Below are 24,780 nucleotides of genomic sequence, written 5' to 3' on the forward strand. Positions count from 1 at the left end.
CTTCAGTCGTGTCCCACTCTGTAATGCTATGGGCCGTAGGCCACCAGGCTCCTCTGTCCATGGGATTCTCCAGGCAGGAATACTGGAGTGGGTTGCTGTTTCCTCCTCCAGGGGATCCTTCCTACCCAGGGATCAAAGCCATGTCTCTTGAGGTTGCCTGCATTGGTAAGCGGGTTCTTTATCACGAGTGCCATCTGGGAAGCCCCCAAAGTTTCTTAAATATTTTCAAATCTTAATGAAACCTAAACTGAATTGACATCCTCTCAAATGACCTTCGAAAGTACACAAGGAATTCTTAAAATTATACTGCTGACAGTGTGTGCTGATCGACAATCTTTGATCAAGATATCAGCATTTTAATGGGATTTTTAAAAAAAAAAAACAAGAATTCCCTTTGGAATTCCACAGCTTCATTAATATTATATCCTGGGACCTATGTGTATGGAATTCCATATCTCCTTCCTGGTTTTCCCTGACTTACAATCTGAATGGCTTCCTGTGTCATTTATTCAAAGCCTTCAGGTGACACCAACCTTTTAAAGTCACTATTCGAGCAAGCATTCTGCACACTCTTTCCAGATGAATGAAAGAGTTCTTACCCCATTTGGATTGACTTGAATTCTGTGACTGTTAATAATAAAGTTTGGTGATGTTCGCTCATTCCAGTGCCTTGAGTTAATGCTGCATTTAGTGGCTATTCCTTCTTGAATCTTTCCCTTTTAACTCTTTTTCCATACAGAGGAGTTTGTTCTGGCAGCTCAGAAATTTGGTCAGGTTACACCCATGGAAGTTGACATCTTGTTTCAGTTAGCAGATTTATATGAGCCACGGGGGTAAGTTGGCCTTTTTTTCTTTTAATTAGCTTAATAAAGGGAGGTTGGGAGGTGGGAGTAGGGGGAGGGCAGCAATCCTGGAGAAAAAGAAACCAAATTAAAGATGACTCTGAAAGGTGGGAAACGAGAAGAGGAACATTTCACAATTCCATACCTTAAATTTTAGTTTGTTTTGTTGTTGCTTACGTTTGCTTTTCTTTCTAGACGCATGACCTTGGCCGACATCGAACGGATTGCTCCTCTGGAGGAGGGGACTCTGCCCTTCAACTTGGCTGAAGCCCAGAGGCAGGTGGGCAGAAGGGTCACACATGCTTCCTGGTGTTGCCTTGATAAGGCCCCACAGCCCCTTTTCACTTGCAGTTGCCTTTTCAGCACTGGTTCCTGACCTACTGTTTCTCTGTTTTGCAACAAAAAAGAAAACCAGACCATTTCAAAAGGCTGGAAAGAGTACTTACTTAGAAATGTTCTAAGTAGCAGATAACTGGCGTTTGCTCTCTTCTGCAGAAGATGGGGTGATTTCTTAGCTGCATGGGAAGCCTCACCCTCCCCAAAGAGGAGGAAGATCTTTCCTCCTTCCCTCAGCCTCAGGCTGGCAGAGCTGGGGCCACAGACCGCTTTGGGTGTCACGTCCCAGCATCATGTCGAGAGACGAGGGCCGGCTCTGCCTCGCAGAGAGGAGCTCCATCAGGGCACCGCCTGACTGCCATGCCTGCCGTTTTTCTGAATATCAAAATGAGATAATTTTGTTTAGTCTGGAGTCATAGTTTGAAGGCTTTTAGACCTATTTTCTTTGTGAAAGGATTCATAAGTTATGTGGAAACAATTTGAGGAATGCTAAATTTTATTTTATGGTTAACAGAAACCAATCTCTTGAAGTTGTAGGAGTCAGAAACCTAAGACTTGGGACCTCCTTACGCTTAACTCTTGCTCGACTTTCTATAGATCGGGATTAGAGAATAAAAGCCTTCAGAGCGTCTGTTGTGCTTCCACGATGTTTGTAAAATAAATCCCCTCACAGACGAGCGTCGTCGTTTCAGAAAAATACCTCCTTTAAGGCAAAGCCATCTCTGAATCCTGTGAGACTTAACAGTTTTTGGCTGGGAGCTCCGGGTCTGTACTGAGACGCCAGTTTGACCACAATGGGTTGATGCGGGCTGCATTTTTAGGACGGGCAGGCCTGGAGCCAGGACGCCCTCCTTTCAGCTCTTTCCCACCCGATGGCAGCGGCGGGGTCTGTGTGCAGCGTGGTGGGCGTGCGCTCAGCAAACCCTCGCTAGGCACCTCTGGAAAACCAGCTGGTCGCTGTTAAAAGAGGAAGCCGATTTCCCCGAGTGCAAGAGAGAGGAATGTGGAATCACATGGAGAGGGGGACACAGCCCCGCTCTCCCCTCCCTATGATTTTTAAACACCACTTACCACTTGATTATCTCTTTGCCTCTGTGCTGCTAGCTCCTGTAGAAATCGGGGGATTAAGAAAAAGCAGAGAATTACAAAAAAAGATTCCTTCTGTTCTCCTGTGGCAGTGGTACCCCACAATTTCTCCTCTATGCCCTCTGCAGCTTTAGCAAGTTTCTGATGGTGGGTGCTTATTGATCCTGTCCATGAAAGGGTTCGATGAGACTGATGAGGTTTACAGCAGGAAATGATTGGCTGCTGCTTGGAGGTTCAGAGCAATTCACTGGGGCCTTGCCTGGAATATTCTTTACTTATGTGAACCCTGGCGGGCCTGACAACATTGGCAGACGCAAGCAACAGAGGTCACCCGCCTGCCAGGCTAGGGGGCTAACTCTTCTCCGCGAGAGAGGAGTGTGGGAAGAGGAATCTTTCTAGTATTCGTTTTGTGAGGATGGTACATGTCTAGCTTCAGAAAAGTTATCTGAAAGTCTGGGGTTTTGTCTGTCTTTAGATGAATTAGTGTTAGTGGTAGGTATCAACCCATTGTTTTCAAAGTATTTTCACTCACTGTTTTGATGCCAGAACCTTTTTTCATATTGCCAGCTTATATCTGTGCACATAAAGCAGTGCCTTTCTTACCGGCGCATCTGTCAAAATGAAGTTACTGTGCATAACAGGTATAGATGGAAGTCATCCATCTTTATGGGGATACCCTTGGAAGCACCCATGGCATTTGCAGAAGAAATGTTTTACTTTCTTAAAAATGCATATTGCTGCATAAAGCTATTTTCAGTTCATTTTGAAGGAGATTCCAAATTATCTCATTGTATTAGACTTGTGCTCCACTAACAGCAGCTAAAATTCAGTGGGTTGATAGTTGGGGTGGGTAATTATTTTCATTGTTCACCAATCTTAATTATCATGGCTTATGAAAAAACAAATTTTATTGAATGTATTTATTCACTCAACAGGTATTTATTAAGCACTAACTATATGCCACCCTCATGTGACAGCTCTGTGTGACATAAAATTACTGTTTTATTTATGTAGACAGAGGCGTGAAATACTCTAAAACTTTCTGACATCAAAAACACCATAAGAATAGTAGGTCAAAAGAACACTAATAATAATACAATAACTGACTGGCCCAAAGTATGAATTTAGAAGAGATGGACAAAAAAGAGAAAATATCAAATCACCTGTAATATAACCACTTAGTTGTAGCCACTATAAATAATTGAGTATCTCTGGGTGATGTGGCAGCCGGCACGCTAGTGTTATTTTCATATGCATATATACACCAAAATAATTTTAATGAAAAGCACAGCATATTCACACACAGTCTTCAACACTGGTTTTAAAAGATAATCATGAAACATTTCAAGCAGTTTAAAAGGTAGACAGAAATAGATAATAAATACCTGTCTACGCACCATATTGGTTTTTAGCCTGCTTTTTCTTTATAATCCTGGATGCACACTTTTTCTGAGCATTGAGTATTTTTCACAGTATTGTTTTTTAATGGCATGCAATTTTGTTTTAGAGCTATAGCATTATTTTTAACCAGTCCTCTGTTATTGGACCTTTGGGTATTCTCAGAGGTTTTGCTCTTAAAATGGTACTGCTTTTTAAATTTTTTTTTTAAAACAGTACTGCTTTTTATTATTATTGTGGCTTGATCCTTGTTTATATAGACGATTATTTTCTAGCCTAACTTTTTAGAAGTAGAATTGCAGGGTCAATTTAAGCACTTGTACATTTTAAGCGTTGAGTGTGTATTGCCAAATTTCCCTTCAGTGTATACTTGATTAAATGGCAGATTTGAGAAGCCCTGTTTTTTGTCATTTTCTGCCAGGTTGGGCATTGCCATTAAAAACAGACAAAACTCCCCAAACCTACCAGTTTGACAATTTGTTGAAGAATGATGTCTCATTAATGGTTTTAAATTTATTTCTCTTTGATCACTAATGCGGATTGAACATTTGAAGATGAGTTCATATTCATAACATTTTGGGGGACACAGTAGTGTCTTTCATTTAAACTTGATTTTAAAAATTGACGGCAATAATTACTTTTTATTGAATTTACAAAAATCTAACCATACCTTCTTCCTCTTTGACATTTTAGCCGTATCGTGAGTTTAAGAATGCAGTTGTAATTTAAAAATAAAATAACATGCTCATTTTTTTTTTATTTCCTTTCCGTCTCCTGTCTTCCCACTCTGCAATTCCTGTGTACGCAAAGAAGAAGGCATCAGTTGATTCATCTCGACCAGTTCTCCTGCAGATTGCAGAGTCAGCCTACAGGTTTGGTCTCGGTTCTATTGCTGGAGGTGAGTCATGGATGAGTGCAAATTGTTCATTGTTATTCTTCTTTTTCCTCTGATTTTTTTTCCACTTTGAAATATCGAAGGAAACAACCTTCTCTGGTCTTTTCCCAAGCTAGTTAGCAAATCTGTATCTATGTGATGGGATAATAGCAAAGGGGAATTTTTCTTCGTACCCTGCATTTGATCAGGGACTTAGAAGTAGCTTTTTCTTCACATCTGTCTGCAGATGGGCTTCTAGATATTGGTTAGTAATGAGGCTAGGCTGTAGTGATCTGCTTTTTAAAATTTGAACTCAGTGGTATCCTTTTATCAGGAGACCCTTGAGTGAAAGCCACTGTGGTTTATTAAGGATGTAGAAAGTTCATTTTAAAATTTACATGTGCACAATTTCTTTATTTCAGCAATCTTATCTTTGACCACCGCCTTCTTTCCTATGACCTTAATTTCTTCTGAATTATTGGTATTATTTGATTGTAGCTGTTGGAGCCACTGCGGTGTATCCTATCGATCTGGTAAAAACTCGAATGCAGAACCAACGATCAACCGGCTCTTTCGTAGGAGAGCTTATGTATAAAAACAGCTTTGACTGTTTTAAGAAAGTGCTGCGCTATGAAGGCTTCTTTGGACTGTATAGAGGTTAGTGCCATGTGCTAAATTCATGAAAGGTAAAATAGTAGTCAGAGGTTTGGTTTTTCCATCTGAATGCCTGAAATGTATTAGAGAGACTGTGTTAAAATGGAAATACAGCAGATTCTCAATTATCCATGCTGATGGGTGTAGGCTGGAGGCTCTAGGGCATGGCGAATCAAAACAGCCCATAATCTGAAAGCCATTTATATTGCTCTGCAGTATGTTTTGTTTCTTAAAAATAATTATTTTTATAAACATGTCCAGTAAGTTTTTAAAAGACTCATATTGTTTGTGTTCTTGAAATAACTCTACTCACCAGTTAACAGGGAAAGGCAGCTGGGGGATAGGACAGAGCTTACTTGGGACAATGATTCTCCTTGAATATTCCACAAAATCGTCCATCAAGCCTCTAACCAGGGGTTCAGTGCAGCCCTCCTTCCTTCACTGTATTTTTTTTTTTTATATTAAAAATTTTTCATTATAGAGTGTAGGCTCTCTAGTTGTAGCATTCAGGCTTAGTTGCCCTTAAACATGTGGGATCTTAGTTCCCTGACCAGGGATCGAACCTGCATCCCCTACATTGGAAGGTGGGTTCTTAACCCCTGGACCTGCAGTGTGTGTGCTCAGTCACTTCAGTCGTGTGTCCTACTCTTTGTGACCCCATGGACTGTAGCCTACCAGGCTCATCTGTCCTTGGGGTTCTCCAGGCAAGAACACTGGAATGGGTTGTTGTGCCCTTCTCCACGGGAGCTTCCTGACTCAGGGATCAAACCTGCGTCTTTTTTGTCTCCTGCTTCAGCAGGCAAGTTCTTTACCACTAGCGCCACCTGGGAAGTGCCACCCCCCCACACCTCAAATATTTGTTTATTCACTTGGCTGTGCCTGGGCTTAGTTGTGGCATGTGGGATCCAACCGGGACCCCCTGCGCTGGGACCCCGGAGTCTTAGCCCCTGGATCATCATTCAGTGTCTTTTTCTGAGTTAAAGCTGCCACTTTCCCTTCCTCAGACTCTGTCCCCAGCGGAGCTGATTCACATGCCACTCTAGCCAGGTACTCCTCCTCTATCCAGCTGTTCCTTTCAACATCTGAGGCTCATTTAAGCAACAAGAAAAGTAACAAGAAGTATGTGATCAAAAGGATCATCACAAAGGACCCCACAGACACTGACTGCTTGACCACTGGCCTAAAAGCCGTTACTTAACTTCCCAGCCCCTCCGTCTGTGATTGCTTTGCATAAAGAGAAAAGAAGTAAAGGTATCTGCCTCAGCTAAAATCTAGTGTTGTGAGACAGTTCCAGCTGAGCCACGTTGCCGTTTGGCAGATGCAAGGTGTGTGTGGGGGGATGGGGGGGGTAGGGGGGGCGGTCCCTCCCTTACCCAACCAGTACTTGCTCTCGAAGAAGAAAATGGTATTTAATACTTTCAGAGACAGACCCGGAAACTGGCAGCCGTGTAAGCCTGTGCCGCTAGGCCTCTTCTGCCATCTGCTGACTTCAGTCTTCTTCTTAAGCACCCAAGTTAAAAAAAAAAAAAAATCAACAACAAAGACCCCTCTTAAAATCTCTCACCTTAGACATGAGGGGGTTTCAAACTCCAGAGAAGCTCCGTTTTGCAGGTTCTTTGGTGCAGGTAGATAACCTCCATCAAAGGCCTTTTGATCTTTCTCTGCCCTCTTTCCCTCACCCCCTGCCTCTTCTCCCAATTGGGAAGGTCTTTGACCCCAGGTGATTGATGATGACCCCTACAGGGTCACTGCCTTCCATCTGAAATACTTCCCCCTCCTAGTGACAACAAGCCTTGCAAATGAAAAGTCCCCCCAAGTAGTACAAGGTTAATGTCGCAGTTCCTGCTTTGCACTGAGTGATTCAAGCAAAGGCGACCACTTTACCTGTTCACATGGGTTGTTTTCTGCGGGGACAGTTTTGAACCTCAAGCTGGACAACGCTAGTCTGTGGGCTTCCCTTGGTACTGGTTTAAACGTCAAGGGTGCCTTAGAATTGTGAGGAAATAATTTCTGTCCTGTGAATGCCCTTAACGTGTTGACCTGGTTCACTTGAATTTTGAGTCCCTTCTCTTTCCTCGCTGACCACACCTGGTGGCTCCTGATTCTTGGTAGCACCTGGAATTCCTTCCTTGACCTGTCCTTTTGACCCCATGGACAAAACAGCTTGAAGTGTACCTGATTTCTGAGATGCTCTGGGCCATCCCATAAACCTCATGCTGTTTCAGTTACATCGGAGAGACTGGAGGAACTGGTTTTAACTCCTCAGGGAAGGGGGCTGTGTCCGCCTACTAGATAGACATGGAGACTCCCTTTGAACACCAAAGAGGCGACTCCTCCTCGTTTTCCTGGTTAGAAAGAGCCATTTATCTAACCTGTGTGGGGTGTCTGATCCCCAAGGGGTGCTCTTGTCAGAAGTGATGAGTAGAGTGTGAATACAAGATGAGGAATGCTGGGAGTCACCTACGTTCATTTCTCCCTGACTTCTTATCTCTTCTAGTTGATAATTTTAGAACAAAAGATGTACTGTAAAACTTTTTTAGTTTCTGTTTTGTAATTTGGATCTTGAGAGCAAAGAGGTGATTGGCAGTGTTTTTGAAAAAGTGTTTATAATCTTCATAAATGAATTATTCCTATTCTTGATTGGCTGGGGACTAATTCCCTTTTGTGCCTTGCACATAATCATTGATTAATAATTAGATGTAACTGCATATTTGCAAATGCTTATCATTGAATAAGAGACGGATCAGATGAAAATGGGAAACTGTCATTACCAGCAAAAAAATGGTAATAGAAACAGAAAAACCCCAACTATTTCTGAGAATCCGTATTCTAACTTTTGTATACAAAGTCAAGCAATAATCACCCACATGTGATTCTTTGACTATAAATTTCCTATTCAATGTAATTTGATTGTTTAAAAATTTAATATTCCAGGGGAAAACAGTTAAATTTTAATTCTGAGAATTTAGAAATGCTGCTGTGCACACTCTACCTAGCAATACTTGAAAAGGTGGCAGAGTACATCTCTAATTTATAAACATGTTTCAAAATATTGAGCCTATTTTTTCCTATTGTGGAATTTTGCTTAACATGTAATTTTTCTGCATCAGGACATATATAATTGCTAATATTTCCTGAGGAGGATAATTTGGGGATATTGCAGAAGTAAGTTCTCTCCCCTATTTTAAAATTAGCTTTGTGTATATTTGGAGAAAAAGTATATAGCATCTCTCTCTTTTTCCTTCTTACAGTGAGAACACAGGATTCTAAAGGGAGCTGTTTTGTATTTAGAAGTAGTTCTCATGGAACTCCACAAGTGATTGTTATTTTTAAAGAACGCTTTCAGCACGAGTTGTTTTCCTCTGTGCTTTCTCTGGCAGTTGCCAGCATCGCTCACGGTCCTGGAAGTTATCCGATCATAATCAGGGAGGCTACTGATAACGCAGCTCTGGGGACTGTTCGTGTTGTCCCTCCATGGATGCTGAGTCCAAGGGCTTCTAGTGTTGTGAGTTGGTGAGGTCCTCTCCCCATATTTCTGTGCACTTCCCGGCTTCTTTGTCCATCAGAGTCTCTTAACTTTGGGTAAGTTTGGTGGTTACAAAAGATCCCCTTAGAAATCCTATGAGACTGACCCTGCAACCATTCTCTGTAATACAGACTACTTTACTTTTCTTTACAGGAAAATTAATTGATTTTTCTAGGCCTGTATTTTTTGAAATTCAGGCCCCCTAGGCTAAGTATATCTGTATCACAGGAAATAACACCCAAGATAATCCACATCTCCCTGAAGTCACTTGTAAAAGTCTTCCTCTGTTTCCTCCCCAGTCTGCAGATTGATTTAATGCACCGAGGTGTTTAAAATCCTTAATGAATTACCTGACAGCTCATTTGATTTGAATGAACCGCATGACCAGATGAATCAGTTATTGGCCGGCTGTAGACTTGGCTTATTAAAGAGAAACGATTGATTGGGTGATCATCCATAATTAAATGCTCTTAACGTTCCAGGGATAACTAATTTCTGCCTTTAAATTTTTGCCACACTTTCCTCCCTCAGATGCTTCAAGTAATGAGATGAGTACCCTTAGAAATTGGAAAATGTTTTGGGGCGGGAAGACCATGGGGAAAAGGATGGATTCAGGAAAAATACTTCTTAAAGGAAGGTTTTAGTTTTTACTTCTGCTTTTGCCGGGGAAAAGAGGAAAATCTGCCAGAAAAGGAAATTAGATAATTTTATGATTTAAACTTAATTTGGAATACTACTTAGTCTTTAAGGCAATTAGCAAGGGAAAAAAAAAAAAAAAAAAGAGGATGTTTTTTAATCAGCCCATGGACCAGGCTTGCAGAGTTTTAAATGTATCTATTTCAGGTTGTCTGTGTGCTGCAAAAGCAGTCATCTTCCATCCTGGAATGTTCTCAAGGTGACATCTAGAGGATGTTGTGGTGATATCTCAGGAAGTTTTTGATAGGCTTGCATTCTAGAAGGAGGTGTTGTTGGACAGCTAGTTTAAGCTAGGTCTCCTGGGTGTGGCTTGTGGTTCTATAGAGGGGAGGCTCCAAATTATATGGATCCACAGTGGGATCCCTTCTTTAATCCTTGTGGATAAAAATAAGTCCAAAAATCCCAACACCAAAATAAAGCAATTGGAGGTCCTACAAGAAGGCAGGCGTCTTGGCACAAACCACAGTGAATCTGTGCACTGTGCTGAGTCATAGTGTCCATCCGTGTCCACCAGCACTTCTCATGCGTGCAGAATGGCTTGTTCTGCTCCTTATTTTCTTGGCCAGTTTCTGCACGTTTTCATTTAGGGCGATAAGTTGTGACTAGATCAAAAAGCAGATATTTGGTTGTAGGAAATCAAACAAAAATGAACAGAAAGCTTGGACAGTTCCTGAGCTGGGTAATCAAATCTCCAGAAGTCTACCATGAGCACAGAGCTTTCAAAGGGGAAACTGAGGTGATGGCAACTTGCAACTGGGGTGGATGGGAGTGGATCGTCAGAGGCTGGAGAGGGCCTGATGGAGAACAGTGAGGAGCTTAGAAAATTGGGAAAGAGGAAACTAGGCAGAGCCTGGAGAAGAAAAGATTAATTAGCGAACAAATTAGTTCCAGGCCTCAAGGATGATCATTTATAGCTAGCTACGGCCTTTACTAGGGCTTCCCTGGTGGCTCAGATGGTAAAGAATCTGCCTGCGATGCAGGAAACCCAGGTTCGATCCTTGAGTTGGAAAGATCTCCTGGAGAAGGGAATGGCTACCCACTCCAGTATTCTTGCCTGAAGAATTCCGTTGTCAGAGGAGCCTGGCAGGCTACAGTCCATGGGGTCCTTAAGAGTCGGACAAGACTGAGCAACTAAAACTTTCACTTTTCATTGCCATTGCTGAGGGCAATGACAAAGGCAATAGACAAAATCTCAGCACCCAGGAAGTTTAGATAGAAAAAAAGATAACCAGGACCCCAAAAGTTGCTATATACCAGAGTGAAAAACTCGGGGAAAAAAGGTATATGGTTCTTCTTCCCAGTGATCTTCTAGGAAGTTCCCAAGGAGGACTCCCAGGAACCATGGTTTTTCTAGACCATGACAATATCATCCTTCTGTGCTTTAACACTCAGTCTCCCAAAGCCATCCCGAGCCATAGCTAAAATAGCAGATGATTCTTGACATTTTGAACAAAAGCATCTAACCCAGATAAGCATTTAAATCTTAATATCTGCCATGCACCCTGCTATACCATACACCATACACTTGCCTTGGGGTGACACCCTGAGAGCCGGTGGAAAACTGGATTGCAAGAAGGGCCATGAAAGGGGATAGTGTAGTTGGTGGGGGTTGGGGGGGTGCCTCATGCCTGGGGGCTGTATGAATCAAAAACAGACAGACACAGGGGAAGGGAGGAGGGAAGAAAGCTTGAACAAGTGAAGAGAGAAGGCCATGGAAATAGGAGCAGGAATAAAAGCTGTGAGGCAGGGTGTGCAGGGCGCTGATAGCTCCAGAATAAAGGTTAATCTGATGTTGAAAGCAAGGCAGGCTGTCTGGGAAGATGGGAGCAAGTAGAGGGACCTCCGTGCAGAGGTCAGGAGGCTAAGAATTTAACCTCGGAGGGGTCGCCTCGGGGTTGAAATTAGATAACAGAAGGGCGCTGGATGTGGCTCCGGCCACAGCAATAGGAGTATTTTCTGCATTAACATCGTCTACCAGCCCTGCAGCCTGTCTGTGCCCTACCTGCCTTCCACCCCACCTTACATGCTCTAAGCTACCTTTCTCCAGGTTGGGCCGGTCACTTTGGAATTTGTTTTTTGTCCGAGCTGATACAGAAGTGATGTGATGAGATTTCTCCCTTATCATGGCCCCGCATCCTCTGTGCTCCCCCGTGTCTTGTCCAGAGTGATCTGTTGGGACACCTGCCATGTGATGGTTATAGTGGTTGGACTGTCAGCCCAGTCCCTGACCCACTGCTTTCTCTGAGCCTCGTTCCCCAGCTGGGCCCTGACTCCCACTTGTTCACCAGCTTGTAACCTGCAGTTCGCCTCTGCCGGCCAGTGCCTTCTCCCATTTGAGAGGCAGACATGGGTTCCCACCCCAGCACAGCCACCCTTCTTGTGCGGTGGGAAAGGGCCCAGCCATGCAGCCTGCCAGCCCAGTGTGAGCTGGCACTCAGAAAAACATGCAGAATGGGCTGGAAGAAATGCCTTTGTAGACCAGAGAAGGAAGCTGGAGGAGCAAGTCCACTAGGGTGAACAGGGGAAAAGTGAGCGTTGAGGGGCAGAGAGCCTTGTTTTGAGAGGCGGAGTGGGGCCACGTTCAGCTCAGCCACTGCACAGGCACCACGTTGTGAGGGACTGGGGAGACGCTGCTCAGCCTTTTAGAGCCAGTTTCTCTGAAGGACACCAGACTTCCCTGGTGGCTCAGATGGTAAAGCGTCTGTCTACAATGTGGGAGACCTGGGTTTGATCCCTGGGTTGGGAAGTTCCCTGGAGAAGGAAATGGCAACCCACTCCAGTACTCTTGCCTAGAAAATCCCATGGACGGAGGAGCCTGGTGTCCATGGGGTCACAAAGAGTCGGACACAACTGAGGGACTTCACTTTCACTTTCCCTGAAGGAGGGGGAGGATGGTGATGATGATGAGCATAAAGAACAACAACCAAAACACACATCTAGAGTGCTTACTGTGTGCTGATACACTTCCGAGGGTTTTGTGTGTGTTGTTTCGTCTTCAGGACTGCCCCATGCACATACTGTGCTTATCCCCATTCTACAGATGTGGAAACTGAGGTTCAGGGAGGTGGGCGTAACTGAATTACTACTGCACAGCTACTAAATAACAAGAGTCAGAATTTAAACCCAACAGCCTGGCTTCAGACTCCATGCTGTTAATCACCTGGCTCTTCTGCCCCTCAAGAGAAATTACATAGCAAAAAGTGGCTCATCATCGGAGGTTGAAAACTGTTTAAGTTCTTAGCTAAGACATTTTATTTTAGCTGAAAATGTAGCTGAAGATGTGGTGTTATGTCTGTACTGCTTCCTCACTTTTGCTAAAGAACGTGGTGCTGCTGGACGCTGTCAGTGCTTCTAAGCTTGGGGGCATAGCCACGGGGAAGAGCATTTTACTCCCGTCACACTCCCCTAATTCCGTGCTCCCATACTTTCCTCATTCTTGACTGGGAGCACTCTTCAGGATGAATTGCCTCTTAGATGCAAGAGGAGAATCAAGAATATGCCATGAACAGATAGGTAGAAACGTGACCTTTTCGGAATACACAGTCTAGGCTGTGAACAGTATCTGGCTCTTTATATGCAGTTACTCATACCATTATCATAATAAACCAGTGAGTCGTAATTAGCATCCTTGGTTTACTAACGAGGAACTTAAGAGTTCAAAGGATAATGTCCCCAAGATCACTCAGCATGAAAGCAGGGCAGACCGAGGATTCCTCGGTTCTGGTTTGTCAGCCTCCAAGGCCCCAGTGCTCCAAGCCATTCATTCTGTTGCCAAGCCATTGGGAACAAATAGCTTTAATCATGCCAATGTTATTAATGAGTTTCTTTCATAGTCCCTTCTCACCTGGAGATTCTGGAATTATATATCTCTAAAAAGTTTTTAAGTAAAAACTACAGCTCAGTAGCCCTCTGGTCAGCATACTGTTCTCAGAAACTTCCTTTTGGGGGTTCTCTGTAAAGCCTGCAGTTGAGGTTCCTGGTGTGGGCTTAGCTTCCACATCTTTTGCTCAGTCCTTTCTTATCGAGTTGCATAAAGGATGGGGATCCGAGGGGATAGTGTGATTTATATCTCAACCCCATGAAATCTGAAGACAAAATACTATATTAATATTGTACTCTGTAAATCTTTTCTCGCATTAGCAGCCTTCTGGTAAAGTTTGCCAAGGAAGCATTGCCACATGTGCTGATGGAGCTGAACTAAAATGAGAAGATTAGAAAACTAACCACACTAATAAATTTCATTTGAGGCAGTTGGAAAACAGACTGCTGTTTTGACAAGTCAGAAACAACACACACATGCATTCTCTGTTTCTAATGGTTAAAATGAATTTCCAGAATCCAACAGAAACATCTTGTATTAGAAGCCTGATTTTTCTGCTGAGTTATCCAGATGTCAGACATACATGTGCTTTAAACTTCAGTGTGATTGTGTTGAGCCGCCTTCACCAGACTGGCTGTTTTAGGCATTACCGAGCCACATCACCCTTCCTCTTCCTGAGGTCAGGGAATCAGGAGGTTGTTGAAATCCGCAGCTCTCTGGCTTCCCTTCTCCTGCAGATCAGGACCCCTCCCAGAGAACGTTTGGCCACGACTGATGGCGTCAAGGCCCACATGTCTGCTGGCTCTCAGATTGCCATCCACAGCCACCCTTGATTCCCAAGTTCACCACCACAAGAATGATCCTGATCCAGTGCCTCCCTGAGTGCCAGCATCTGGCCTAGGTCTTAGGAATGGATTTGTACTTTGGTTTTATTCTACTGGATTAAGTTACTCATTTTATACAGTGAAACTCAGGCCTGATATTAAATTACCTTAACCTCCCAATTATTCTTCCTGCCTTGGGTCTCTGCCCTTACCATCTGTCCTTCACCTGCCTCCAGAACTCTTTTTCTTTTCGAAGTTTCCTCTTTAAAAGCCACCCAGACTTTTTCCCAAGCCCCTTCATGTGGCCTGCAGAGAAACAGCACAGTGTCCTTGTTCAGGAGCACCCCCTAGAGCCAGCCTGCCTGGGTTGAACCCCCCTGCCCCACATACCAGCTGAGTGACCCTGGGCCGGCTCCTGGAAGTCTGCCTCAGTTTCCTCATCTGTTGATGGGATAAAAATGACATGCGCTGAGTTTTGCTACTGACTTGTGGTGTGGGTTTCATATTGTGGCTTTCCTCGTGGCTCAGATGGTAAGGAATCTGCCTGGAGATAAGGACGGTAAGGAGACCTGGGTTCAGTGCCTGAGTGGGAAAGATCCCCTGGAAAAGGGCATGCAACCCACTCCAGTACTCCTGCCTGGAGAATCCCATGAACAGAGGAGTCTAGTGGGTTACAGTCCATGGGGTCGCAAAGAGTTGGACGTGACTGAGTGACTAACACTTTCTGTGGTGTGGGTTTCATATTGGGGCTTTCCTGGTGGTTCAGATAGTAAGGAATCTGCCTGCGATGCCATAGACCTGAGTTGAATCCCTGGGTCAGGAAGATTGCCTGGAGAAGGGAATGGCAGCCCACTCCAGTATTCCTGCCTGGAGAATTCCATGGACAGAGGAGCCTGGCAACGAGCTACAGTCCATGGGGTTGCAAAGAGTGGGACACGACTGAGCGACTGACGCTTTCACTTCCTCTGGCATGGGTTTCGTGTGTTGCTTCCCATACAGCACACACAGTGGTGTGCGGCATGTAGTAAGTGCCCCCGTACTGTCATTATCTCCACTGTTGTTGATTCGATGAATTACCTCTGCTATCGCTGTGTGTTTACGAGGTCTGTGACCTCACCCCAGCCCTGCCCGTGCAGTGAACCTGAGATTTGGGTGCCTTTTCACAGTCCGTTCTCTCTGCCTAGGCCGCCTGGCTCTGCATCCTCCTCGTGTCTCTCTCCTGCAGTGAACCTCCGCTTGTCCTTAAAGAATCATGCCCAGGATCTCCTCCTCTCTGATGCCCTGCTCCGCCCTGCAGGCAGAGTAGCTGGTTCTCTCCACTGTGTTCCCAGAGCACTTTGGCGCACCAGGGCTGTGACACCCAACACTCTGTTTTTAGGTGCTGTGTCCCGTCTTTGGCACACAGACACCTGGGTCTCCCTCTTTCTCTAAACTGACACAGGCTCCAGGGCACGCCACAGATCTTACTATTTCAACCTAGTTTCTTCCAGTCCCAGGCACAGACAGCATTTGGTAAATGTTTGCTGAACAAATAAATATTTGCCGCCCTATATTTAGTCTTAAATGCAGGGTTTTCTCTATCGTTTTGTTTCGGTCTCTGCTGTTCACAGGGCATTACTAAATTTATAGTGAGAAAGACAAATCTCGGTCGCTTAAAAGGCTGGCTGAAGTGATTGTATCTAACGCTGTAGGCATTTGGCTGTGTGGGCTGTTTTTTATTAGTGATTTAAGAAGACTGTCACAGGGTAGTGATAGAGACAAGAGATCATCATGCAAATCACAGTGCTATCAACCCATCCATGGTTTGGGTGTACAATTTAATGATGAGAAAAATACATCCAGCCAGTAAATATTTAACTAAACATTTCTGTACTTGACCTTAGTGTAGAGAGTAGAATGGAAATTGTGAATGTTACGATGTAGTTTAAATAGCTTACGCCTGAATTTTACTGGTAGAAATGAATGCTGTGTTTTCATGAAGTAATAATAGTGCTTTTTTTCCTCATAGATATTATCTCATGGTGTAAGTAAAGGGTTAATAAGTGAGTATAGTTCAGGAGGAGGAAATTCTTACTTTGACTTAAGAGTGCTTGCTTTGCCCAGATGGTTCCATATTCACATTTTCTGTGCTGTTTCGGTTCATTTAGATTAAAAAGAGCATGGCCATACTCAAGCTAGCAAGAGCATAGGGGAACTTTCCATAAGAGTTCACGTGAGGGAGAAGGAAAACCAAGCACTCGTAGGGATCCCAGGGCAGGAGTCTCACTGGAATCTGGCCCCAGTGGGACCAGAAGCTGGTTAAGGCCGACTCTCCCATCTGGGCACCTTCCACAGCCTGTGTGTTCTCTCTGGTGTCCGTATTCTATTTGTGGCACGTTTCTCCTCTCTGCTAGGCCGCTTCCTTTCCTGTCACAGTCTCTGCTTCCTTCTGGCGTTCGCACATACGTGGCTTCGACTGGCCAGTTTTCCCATGTCACGTGGCACCTTCTCAGCTTGTGCCTCTGTTAACTGGCTCCTCACCTCTGAGGAACTAAAAAGCCTCTTGATGAGGGTGAAAGAGGAGAGTGAAAAGACTGACTTAAAACTCAGCATTCAAAAAATGAGGATCATGGCATCTGGTCCTGTCACCTCATGGCAAATAGGAGGGGAAAACGTGGAAACAATAACAGATTTTATTTTCTTGGGCTCCAAAGTCACTGTGGACGGTGACTGCAGCCATAAAATTAAAAGATGCATGCTCCTTGGAAGAAAAGCTATGACAAACCTAGACAGAGTATTAAAAAGCAGAGACATCGCTTTGCCGACAGAGGTCCATATAGTCAGAGCAGTGCTTTCTCCAGTGGTCATGTATGGATGTGAGAGTTGGACCATAAAGAAAGCTGAGCACCGAAGAATTGATGCTATTGAATTGTCGTGCTAGAGAAGATGCTTTTGAGAGTCCCTTGAACTGCAAGGAGATAAAACCAGTCAATTCTATAGAAAATCAACCCTGAATATTCATTATAAGGACTGATGCTGAAACTCCAACACTTTAGCAACCTGATGCGAAGACCCAACTCATTGGAAAAGACCCTGATGCTGGGAAAGATTGAGGGCAAGAGGAGAAGGGGGCAACAGAGGATGAGATGGTTGGATGGCATCCTCGACTCAAATGGACATTGGAGTTTGAACAAAACTCCAATGAGTTGGACTCAAATGGAGTTTGAGCAAATTCCAGGAAATAGTGAAAGACAGGGAAGGCTGACACATTGCAGTCCATGGGGTCATAGAGTCGGACACAACTTAGCAACTCAACAGCACTGCCACCTCTGATGAGTCTGTCATGCTCCTGGGAGAAGGATTCTGGACTCCGTAGCTCCACTTGTAGTGCCAGATCCAGGTTGCTGAACTCATCGGTTATTCGCCTTTAGGTGCCTTGCCCTTGTCCAGTCAGCTTGTAGCCCTGGAGGCTCCAATGCGGCTGGCTAGAGAAGATGTTGCAAACCCAAATAATTATAGGATCCAGGCAGGTTAGTTATGTAAGTGAACAAATGATGCTGGATATGGAAGGGCAGATACACGTTTGCATATTAGGCATTCTGCTGCTGCTGCTGCTAAGTCGCTTCAGTCGTGTCCGACTCCGTGTGACCCCATAGACAGCAGCTCACCAGGCTACCCCATTCCTGGGATTCTCCAGGCAAGAACACTGGAGTGGGTTGCCATTTCCCTCTCCATATGTTAGACATAGGACCGAGTTAGTTCAGTTGCTCAGTCATGTCTGACTCTTTGTGACCCCATGGACTACAGCATATCAGGCTTCCCTGTCCATCACCAACTCCTGGAGCTTGCTCAGACTCACGTTCGTTGAGTCTGTGATGCCATCCAGCAGAGTTGGGTGTTGTCTAAAGGCATAGACTCTTGAGAGAGAGGGCTTAGACTCGAATCCCAATCTCAGTATCTATCATCTGCATAACTTAGAACAAATGATTCAGTCTCTGTATGCCTCAGTTTCCTCTCTGCAGGGAGTAAGGATTAAATGAGTTAGTAAAGTGCTTAAAATGGCCCCTGACATAGAGTAAACAGTGTGTTAGCTGTGTTTTTAGAGAACATTTTGATTGGCATCAGCATCCTTGTCATTTATTTTTACAATGAAATGAACTTTCTTCAGTTTTCCTAAAACATGAAGCTGTCTTGGTTTCATTAGTTCTTTAGTTTCTCCCCTTTTTTCAGAGCCTCAAGCACAGAGAGATGTCTCCTCTAGTGTGAGGATATCAACAGAGCATGAAAAATGATGAGCAATATTGCCCTTATTGCCATGCAGGCATTAGGGCGTGATAGGGAGCTTGCTGAATTGACGCTTGGGTCCTGTATAAAGGGTGGAGTCTCCCCCAATGGGAGATAGATTGCTAAAAGGTCAGAAGGAAGCCCAGAGTTGTCAGATCATTAATCAGTCAGTCCATCAGTCCAGTCATCCATCCAGACATCTACCTATTTGTCTTTAAAATAAGCTCAAATTAGGTTTCAAACCTGTGCTACTCAGCAAAACACATCTGCAGACTGGATGCACACAGCCCTGGCGCTAGAGACTTTTGGCTGTAGACTGTTCCTTTAAGAAGATGGTGTGGCCAGAGCTGGTCTCTCCAAAGAGGCTGGAAACAGAGCTTTTTATATAGTGAATTAGGAAAGTGAACTTACTGGTGAAGGATGACACCGTGAAGCCCCTCCCAAGGACAGCAGCATGACCTGGAAACAATATATTCTGACCCTTGGGTTTCCAAGGAAAAGTGTCTGTCTTTGATTTTATTTTCTTAGAGCAGATGAAAAGATCATTTTAGCTCAGATAGGCAGGGCCACTGCTGTCATAACCACCTCTCCTAGAAGTGGCCCTTTCCTGTCAAAGACCACACCTCCTCCTCGTGTTTTGATTCTTATTGTTGCTTAGTCATGCAGTCGTGTCTGACTCTGAGACCCCATGGACTGGAGTCTCCTCTGTCCATGAGATTTCCCATGCGGGAGTACTGGAGTGAGTTGCCAGTCCCTTGCCAGGGGATCTTCCTGACCCAGGGATTGAACCTGCATCTCCTGTATTGGCAGGCATGCTTCTTTACCACTGAACCACCTGGGGAGCCCTGTGCGCTGATTGATCCCCACTCCCGCTGGTGTGCTCAGACCTGAGCTCCTCCCGCTCCACCCCCATCCTGTTACTCTCTACAGCCATCTCCATTTCCACCAGGTAGTCTTTTAGTACTAAAAAACCAAGCACTGGCAGTCAGATTGTTGTTTCTCACGGTCTCTTCTCTGCACGCACACACTCACGCGCTCACACTCACACACATCAATGCACATCAATATGCCTTGTCTCCACAGGAGCCAGAGCAGTCATTTGACAGTATGTGCTAGCGCATCACTCTTCTCCAGATGGAAAACCTTCTCTCTTAACTTACAGTTTCTCAAACTCGGGTCCTGGTTTGGGTGTGGCTCCTGCATCAGGCCCCAGCTGTGTCTCCCTGTGCCCGCCTCATCCAAGAGGGCATACTGATGTGCTCCTTCATGTTTGAGCACAACGGGCTTGTTCCCGCTCTGCTGTCTTTGCCCCGTGTGTTCTCCTCCCTGAAATGCCTGCTTCCCAGTAACTGTCACCTTTGCAGGAATGCCTCTCCCCTCCTTCCATCTGAGACTGGTCAGAGCAGGAACCTTGTCTGTCTGGTGCTTGTCACCAAGTCCTAGTTGCTAAGGGTATAAATGGCTGAACTGTGGGCAGTGAGGGAGCAGGGTGGGGAGATGAGAAAAGTATTTTAAAAAAAGGATATATTCACTGAAGTCCACTTATTTAAGAGGTGGGAGGGAAAAGAGCAAATTTGTGAATAATGAGATTTCCTGATTCACTACCACTGTTGACTTACCCAACGTGCAAACGATCTAAAATGTGAGAGGAAATTTGCTCAGACCTGGCTCTCAGAGATTAGTACCTGAACAGTCCGTTTTGAGTATTCTCATCAAAGGTAAGAACAGAAAATTGCAGCCCAGACTGCCCCAGTTTTTACATGGTGATCCCTTCTTTAGAGCTGCTGATATGTTTAGTCAATGTTAATTTATTTAATACGCTTCGGCTTTTCGTTGTTTTTCAGGTCTGTTGCCACAGTTACTGGGAGTCGCCCCAGAGAAGGCCATAAAACTTACAGTAAGTCTTTTGATTTGATGCTTCTGATGAAGGTAGTTTGCACATATTCAGGAATCTAGCAGAGATTCTTAATGTGAAATAGCAGGTCTGTGTTTCCTCGGAGGTGCTAACTGATCTGAATGCAGGGCACTCACCACACACAGCTTTTTATTATTCCCCGAGGTAACACTGAACATCCGAAAACGTGATAATGTATTTGAACAGGATTTTTGGTGGTTGTCACGATTATCACCGTCCTAGCAGGGGCAGTGGCAGCAGCTGCATGTCCTTCAGTGCTGACTGTGCTAGGCGCTTTCACGTTTTACCTCTGGTTGCTTTCATCTTGAGCACACTGCATACAGATATGGAGAATGAGGCCCACGGGGGGAAGTGTTTGCCTGCATTTGCACAGTTCATCTGTGGGAAAGCTAGAATCCAAAAGCAGTTTTTTTCTGACTCCAGAACATATCACTCAAGTACACAAGTAATTTGTGTTCGAGGTGTAACATTTGCCAGAGCAACAGGTTGAGGAATCTGAGTTCTGGTTGAAGTTGGTGCTCCATCAGATTGGTTCTCCAGTGCCCGACTCCTATCTGACAGGTGGTAAGTAGTTAGTTCGGATTTCTGGAACGGGTCAGTGATCACATTGTCATCACTAAGGTCATAAAGCCCCGGAGAGTTAGACCTTCCGTCTGGATTGGGCTGCGTAGTGTTGGCGCTGAAATTTTCCTTTCATCATCTTCCGATGTGACTGGTGGGACAGCTAATCTTCTGATTGATCCTTAAAATTGCTTGTAGTGTACACCATTTTGAGAATATTGTACTTAATTAATTAATGCTCTTGATGTTCTTTGAGAATCCTTGAGAAATTTCTTAGATGCTGAGTTTCTACCACGCTGAAAGATCTGCTCGGCTAAATGTGTTTCAGTGATGAAGCTGTTTGAGATTAAATCCTGTTAGAAGACTTGAAAGTGATTTTTAATCAAATCTTCTAAAAGTTTTTAAGTTATAAAATGTATGTTTTAATTGTGTCTCTGTTGTTAATATGTCTCTCTCTCTATGCTATGGTAATTGCAGACATATATGAATTAGGCTTGTTAAACCACCTCTCTTAATTTATATTCTCCCCCAAACATCAGGAATGCATATCTATATATTCTGGCTTTCAAAAACGACATATATGAGATCAAGAGCAAAGTCTTAAGCTCGTTCTTTTATTCAGTTTATGATTACTCCAAAACACTGGAAGAAAAATAACATTTATGTACAGTTGTATATGTGTGTTTGATGACTATCTCTATATTTTTTATCAGCTTTTCTAAATATTTTTCTTCAAGGTGAATGATTTTGTGAGGGATAAATTTATGCGCAGAGATGGCTCAGTCCCACTGGCAGCAGAAATTCTTGCCGGAGGCTGTGTAAGTACCTTTTGCGGATCTCAACACTGAAAAGACTTGTTTCATGTACATAGCCCTACCATGCTACCCAAGTGTGGACTAAGGCTTCTGTTCCCCACAGATCCTGCTCAAGGGCACTGTCTACTAGGGCACCCTGGCGTTCCCTAGACAGGCAACTGTTCCTGAGGTGGAAGCGGTAAACGTCTCTGGTCTTCCTGCCTGTTGAGTCATGCCTGTTAAATCCGCCATTGCTTGCAGCTGGTTCTGCAGTAGAAGTCGTCTGTGGCAGAAGTGTTTGGCCTTTGAGCACATCTTTGCTGACCTTTCCTGGAGTTTTATTTGTCGTGCAGTCTTTCCTCACGGCACCCTCTGCTGGGTCAGGCACTGGGATTTGTAGTTTGAAGCCAGCAGCCATAGCCCTCTGCTTTGCTTTTCTTCACACACGCCAGCAGGTCTTCAAGGCTCCCCGTGCTTCCGGGAGAAGGAGGTGGGGGTGATGGGCAGAGTGCGCTCTGCATTGTCAGAAACGCTTGGAATGAGTATTTCTTTATGTGGACGGACGACCTGCATCTTGTTCCTGAGCTCGGCAAAACATCGTGTCTTTTTTTAGTTCACGTACGGGTTTGTTCATGTGAATGTAAATACCTTAAGTAAGTTAAACTCTTCTACAAAGACGGGTGCTATTTAAAGATAAGGTTGGTTAAGTAAATGGTCTTTGATCGCTGGGGCAATAAATATGGGTATATTTTTCCATCTAAACCTGTGTTTCTTGTACAAAAGATGAGATCACTTTTTTTTTTTTTTTTTAATTTGCTTGTTCTGTGCAGGAATTGGTGATCATAAAATGATCTTTTCCTGAAAAGTCATTGAGTTTAGAAGTTGGGAAAACACCCGAGAATATTAAACCTTTGTCTGGAGAGGGCTTATTGTCCTAATATTGAATGGGGTTCCCTGAGTGTAGTGGGAGCGACAGAGTCCTAGCCTCTGGTGATTCTTAAGAGGCGGACGGAATTTGGCTCCAGCCTGACTCTTTCTGTTTGATCACTGACCTGTCAGAGATGGCCAGGTAAGAGCCCCTTGTCCTGTAACTTTAGGAGCATTGAGGATGGAAAAAGGGAGCCTTTAATGTCCTAAGTGAAAAGGACACACAATAATAATCAAAAAGAATATGAGGAGTTGCAGACATGGCTTTTGCCAGTAAGTATTCCTTTAAAACAACTCTAGCTTTCAGTTGAATGACTAGGTTTTCTAATTTTCAATGGCATAACCATGGGCTATATTTAGTGTATCCTCAAGGCTGCTACCAGGGGCCTGAGAGAACGGGCCGTTTCAGTAGGTCAGGTAGGTTTGTTATTTTTTTTAAAGTCAGGTTTTAAACTTGCTGAAAAGACATGATTATATATCTCTGTAAGAATTTAAAGTGGAAAACTAACTATGTGATACTACTCAAGATTTTTGGCAATAATCTTGAGCTTTATTTTCTTTTTATGAAAGCATTTTGCCCACACACAGGCCTGGGTGCCAAGGAGATTGGTCGTGGCACGTATCGTCTGCCGTAGGTGGTCTTGTTTTTTCGTTTGTGGTCGCCCATTTCAAATACAAAGCACCGATTGGCATCAGACGTGGTGCCTAGTTATTGTAAAGTGGTGCAGCCCCTTTTCAAACCTGATCTAAACACAGGCTTAAAATTGGAGCCACTGGGGCTTTACAGCTACTTAAAATATCTGCGAAATGAGGTTTGCCATCCTTCATCTCAAAGGTTGGGGAGACAGTGGTCCTCCATGTTTCAAGCCTCCTGTTTTGATTCGCCCTGCCCCTCCTTCCCCCATGCCACTGCTTTAAGAAGTAAGAGTTTATTTTTCAGGTAAGCAATCCTGTAGGTGGCAAACAATCCAGGGCCTTTAGATCCCTAAGTGGTGGGTGGCTGGTTCCATTCAGCGTGTGTTTTGGAAGTAAGCAGCCACATCTTTCTCTGCAGGCTCTGGTGGCCTTGTCTCCATCCTCAGAGCCCGTCACATGCCCCCTTAGAGGGTCCTTGTGAGGGTGCTTCTGCCTTGCTGGCCAGCCTGGACAACAGAGAGTTTAAAAGATGGTGTCACATGGGCAGTTCCCCTTAGTTCACCCAGGCATCGCCCAGCCACGGGAGCTCACCTTGCTTTATTATTACAGAGGATTAGCATATATGGCTGGCTTTTGCACTTATAACCGCAAATTCTGGTTTCTTTGAAGATGGTTTTTTTGTGTGTGGTTGGTTTGTAATCTGTTTTCTACAAAAACAGGGGTGAGATGCAAGGAGGTCCTTGTCTCCTAACCTTAACTGTCTCCTAGCTAAACTAAGGCTTGTTTTATAAGATACGTATTAGGAAAACAACAAAAATGATAGTAAATTTGAAGGAAAGGGTTGGAGGAGAAAGAATAAAACTGGTCTCATTCGTTAATTTTTAAGATAATTAAATTTGTGACTGACAGATTAAAAAAAAAAAAACTTCTGTTTCATGGATATGCATAAAAGGATGAATCTAGCCCTAAACTCACTCATACGCTAGTTGGGCCGCACTCCGTCGTGTCCGACTCTTTGTGACTCTTTGGACTGTAACCCACCAGGCTCCTCTTTCCATAGGATCTCCCAGGCAAGAATACTGGAGTGGGTTTCTTCCTGACCCGGGGATCAAACTCCAGTCTCCTGCACTACAGGTGGATTCTCGAGTGCTGTGCACCTCTGCACTAGTTTAGAGCACTGTTAAAAGCTTGACTTCAGTTTTCCAAGTGTTTTTGTAGATTGACACTTGCCAGTAGTGATATAATCAGCACACTACATGCTGAGACTGGGGTTTACAAACTCTGGAGTCTGAAAGGGGCCTTTTGGTTTATGCTTGCTGTGTTTAAGCTGGTTTTCTGCTTTCTCAGTTAGACTAAGAGTTGTAGGAGTTTTAACAGATACCTGGAGCCTCGAGTGTCCCTACACAAGGTATATATTACTGTCTGTTTCTTCCGTCCTTTCTTTCCTTCCTGGGTCGGGAGCTCAGTCCAGGAGGGAGACCGCTCTGGGGTGGTCACGGTCAGCAATGGTGGAGGCTTTCAGGATATGGGGCAGAGGACCTGTCGCCACTACCCATCTCCAGCTAGGCTCCCAGTGACTTTAAACCTGACATGTCATCTCTGAGTATGTTGTTGTGATTGCACTGTTG

At 44.3% G+C, this 24,780-nt stretch overlaps 1 protein-coding gene across 3 annotated transcripts in view; it reads left to right on the plus strand.

Moving 5' to 3' along the window:
* SLC25A13 (solute carrier family 25 member 13) overlaps positions 1–24,780 on the plus strand; it is a 231,183-nt gene that overhangs the window by 141,448 nt on the left and 64,955 nt on the right. For 2 of the 3 annotated variants that reach the window (XM_027540105.1, XM_027540108.1), the window contains exons 8-13: positions 740–833; positions 1,038–1,122; positions 4,473–4,560; positions 5,035–5,193; positions 20,164–20,216; positions 21,533–21,613. In XM_027540105.1, coding sequence (XP_027395906.1) covers positions 740–833; positions 1,038–1,122; positions 4,473–4,560; positions 5,035–5,193; positions 20,164–20,216; positions 21,533–21,613 — 560 coding nt within the window. The remainder of the gene's footprint in view (positions 1–739; positions 834–1,037; positions 1,123–4,472; positions 4,561–5,034; positions 5,194–20,163; positions 20,217–21,532; positions 21,614–24,780) is intronic. The other variant, XM_027540106.1, reaches the window with a different exon arrangement.

This window comes from Bos indicus x Bos taurus, chromosome 4 (genome assembly GCF_003369695.1).
Source record: "Bos indicus x Bos taurus breed Angus x Brahman F1 hybrid chromosome 4, Bos_hybrid_MaternalHap_v2.0, whole genome shotgun sequence".
NCBI lineage: Eukaryota > Metazoa > Chordata > Mammalia > Artiodactyla > Bovidae > Bos > Bos indicus x Bos taurus.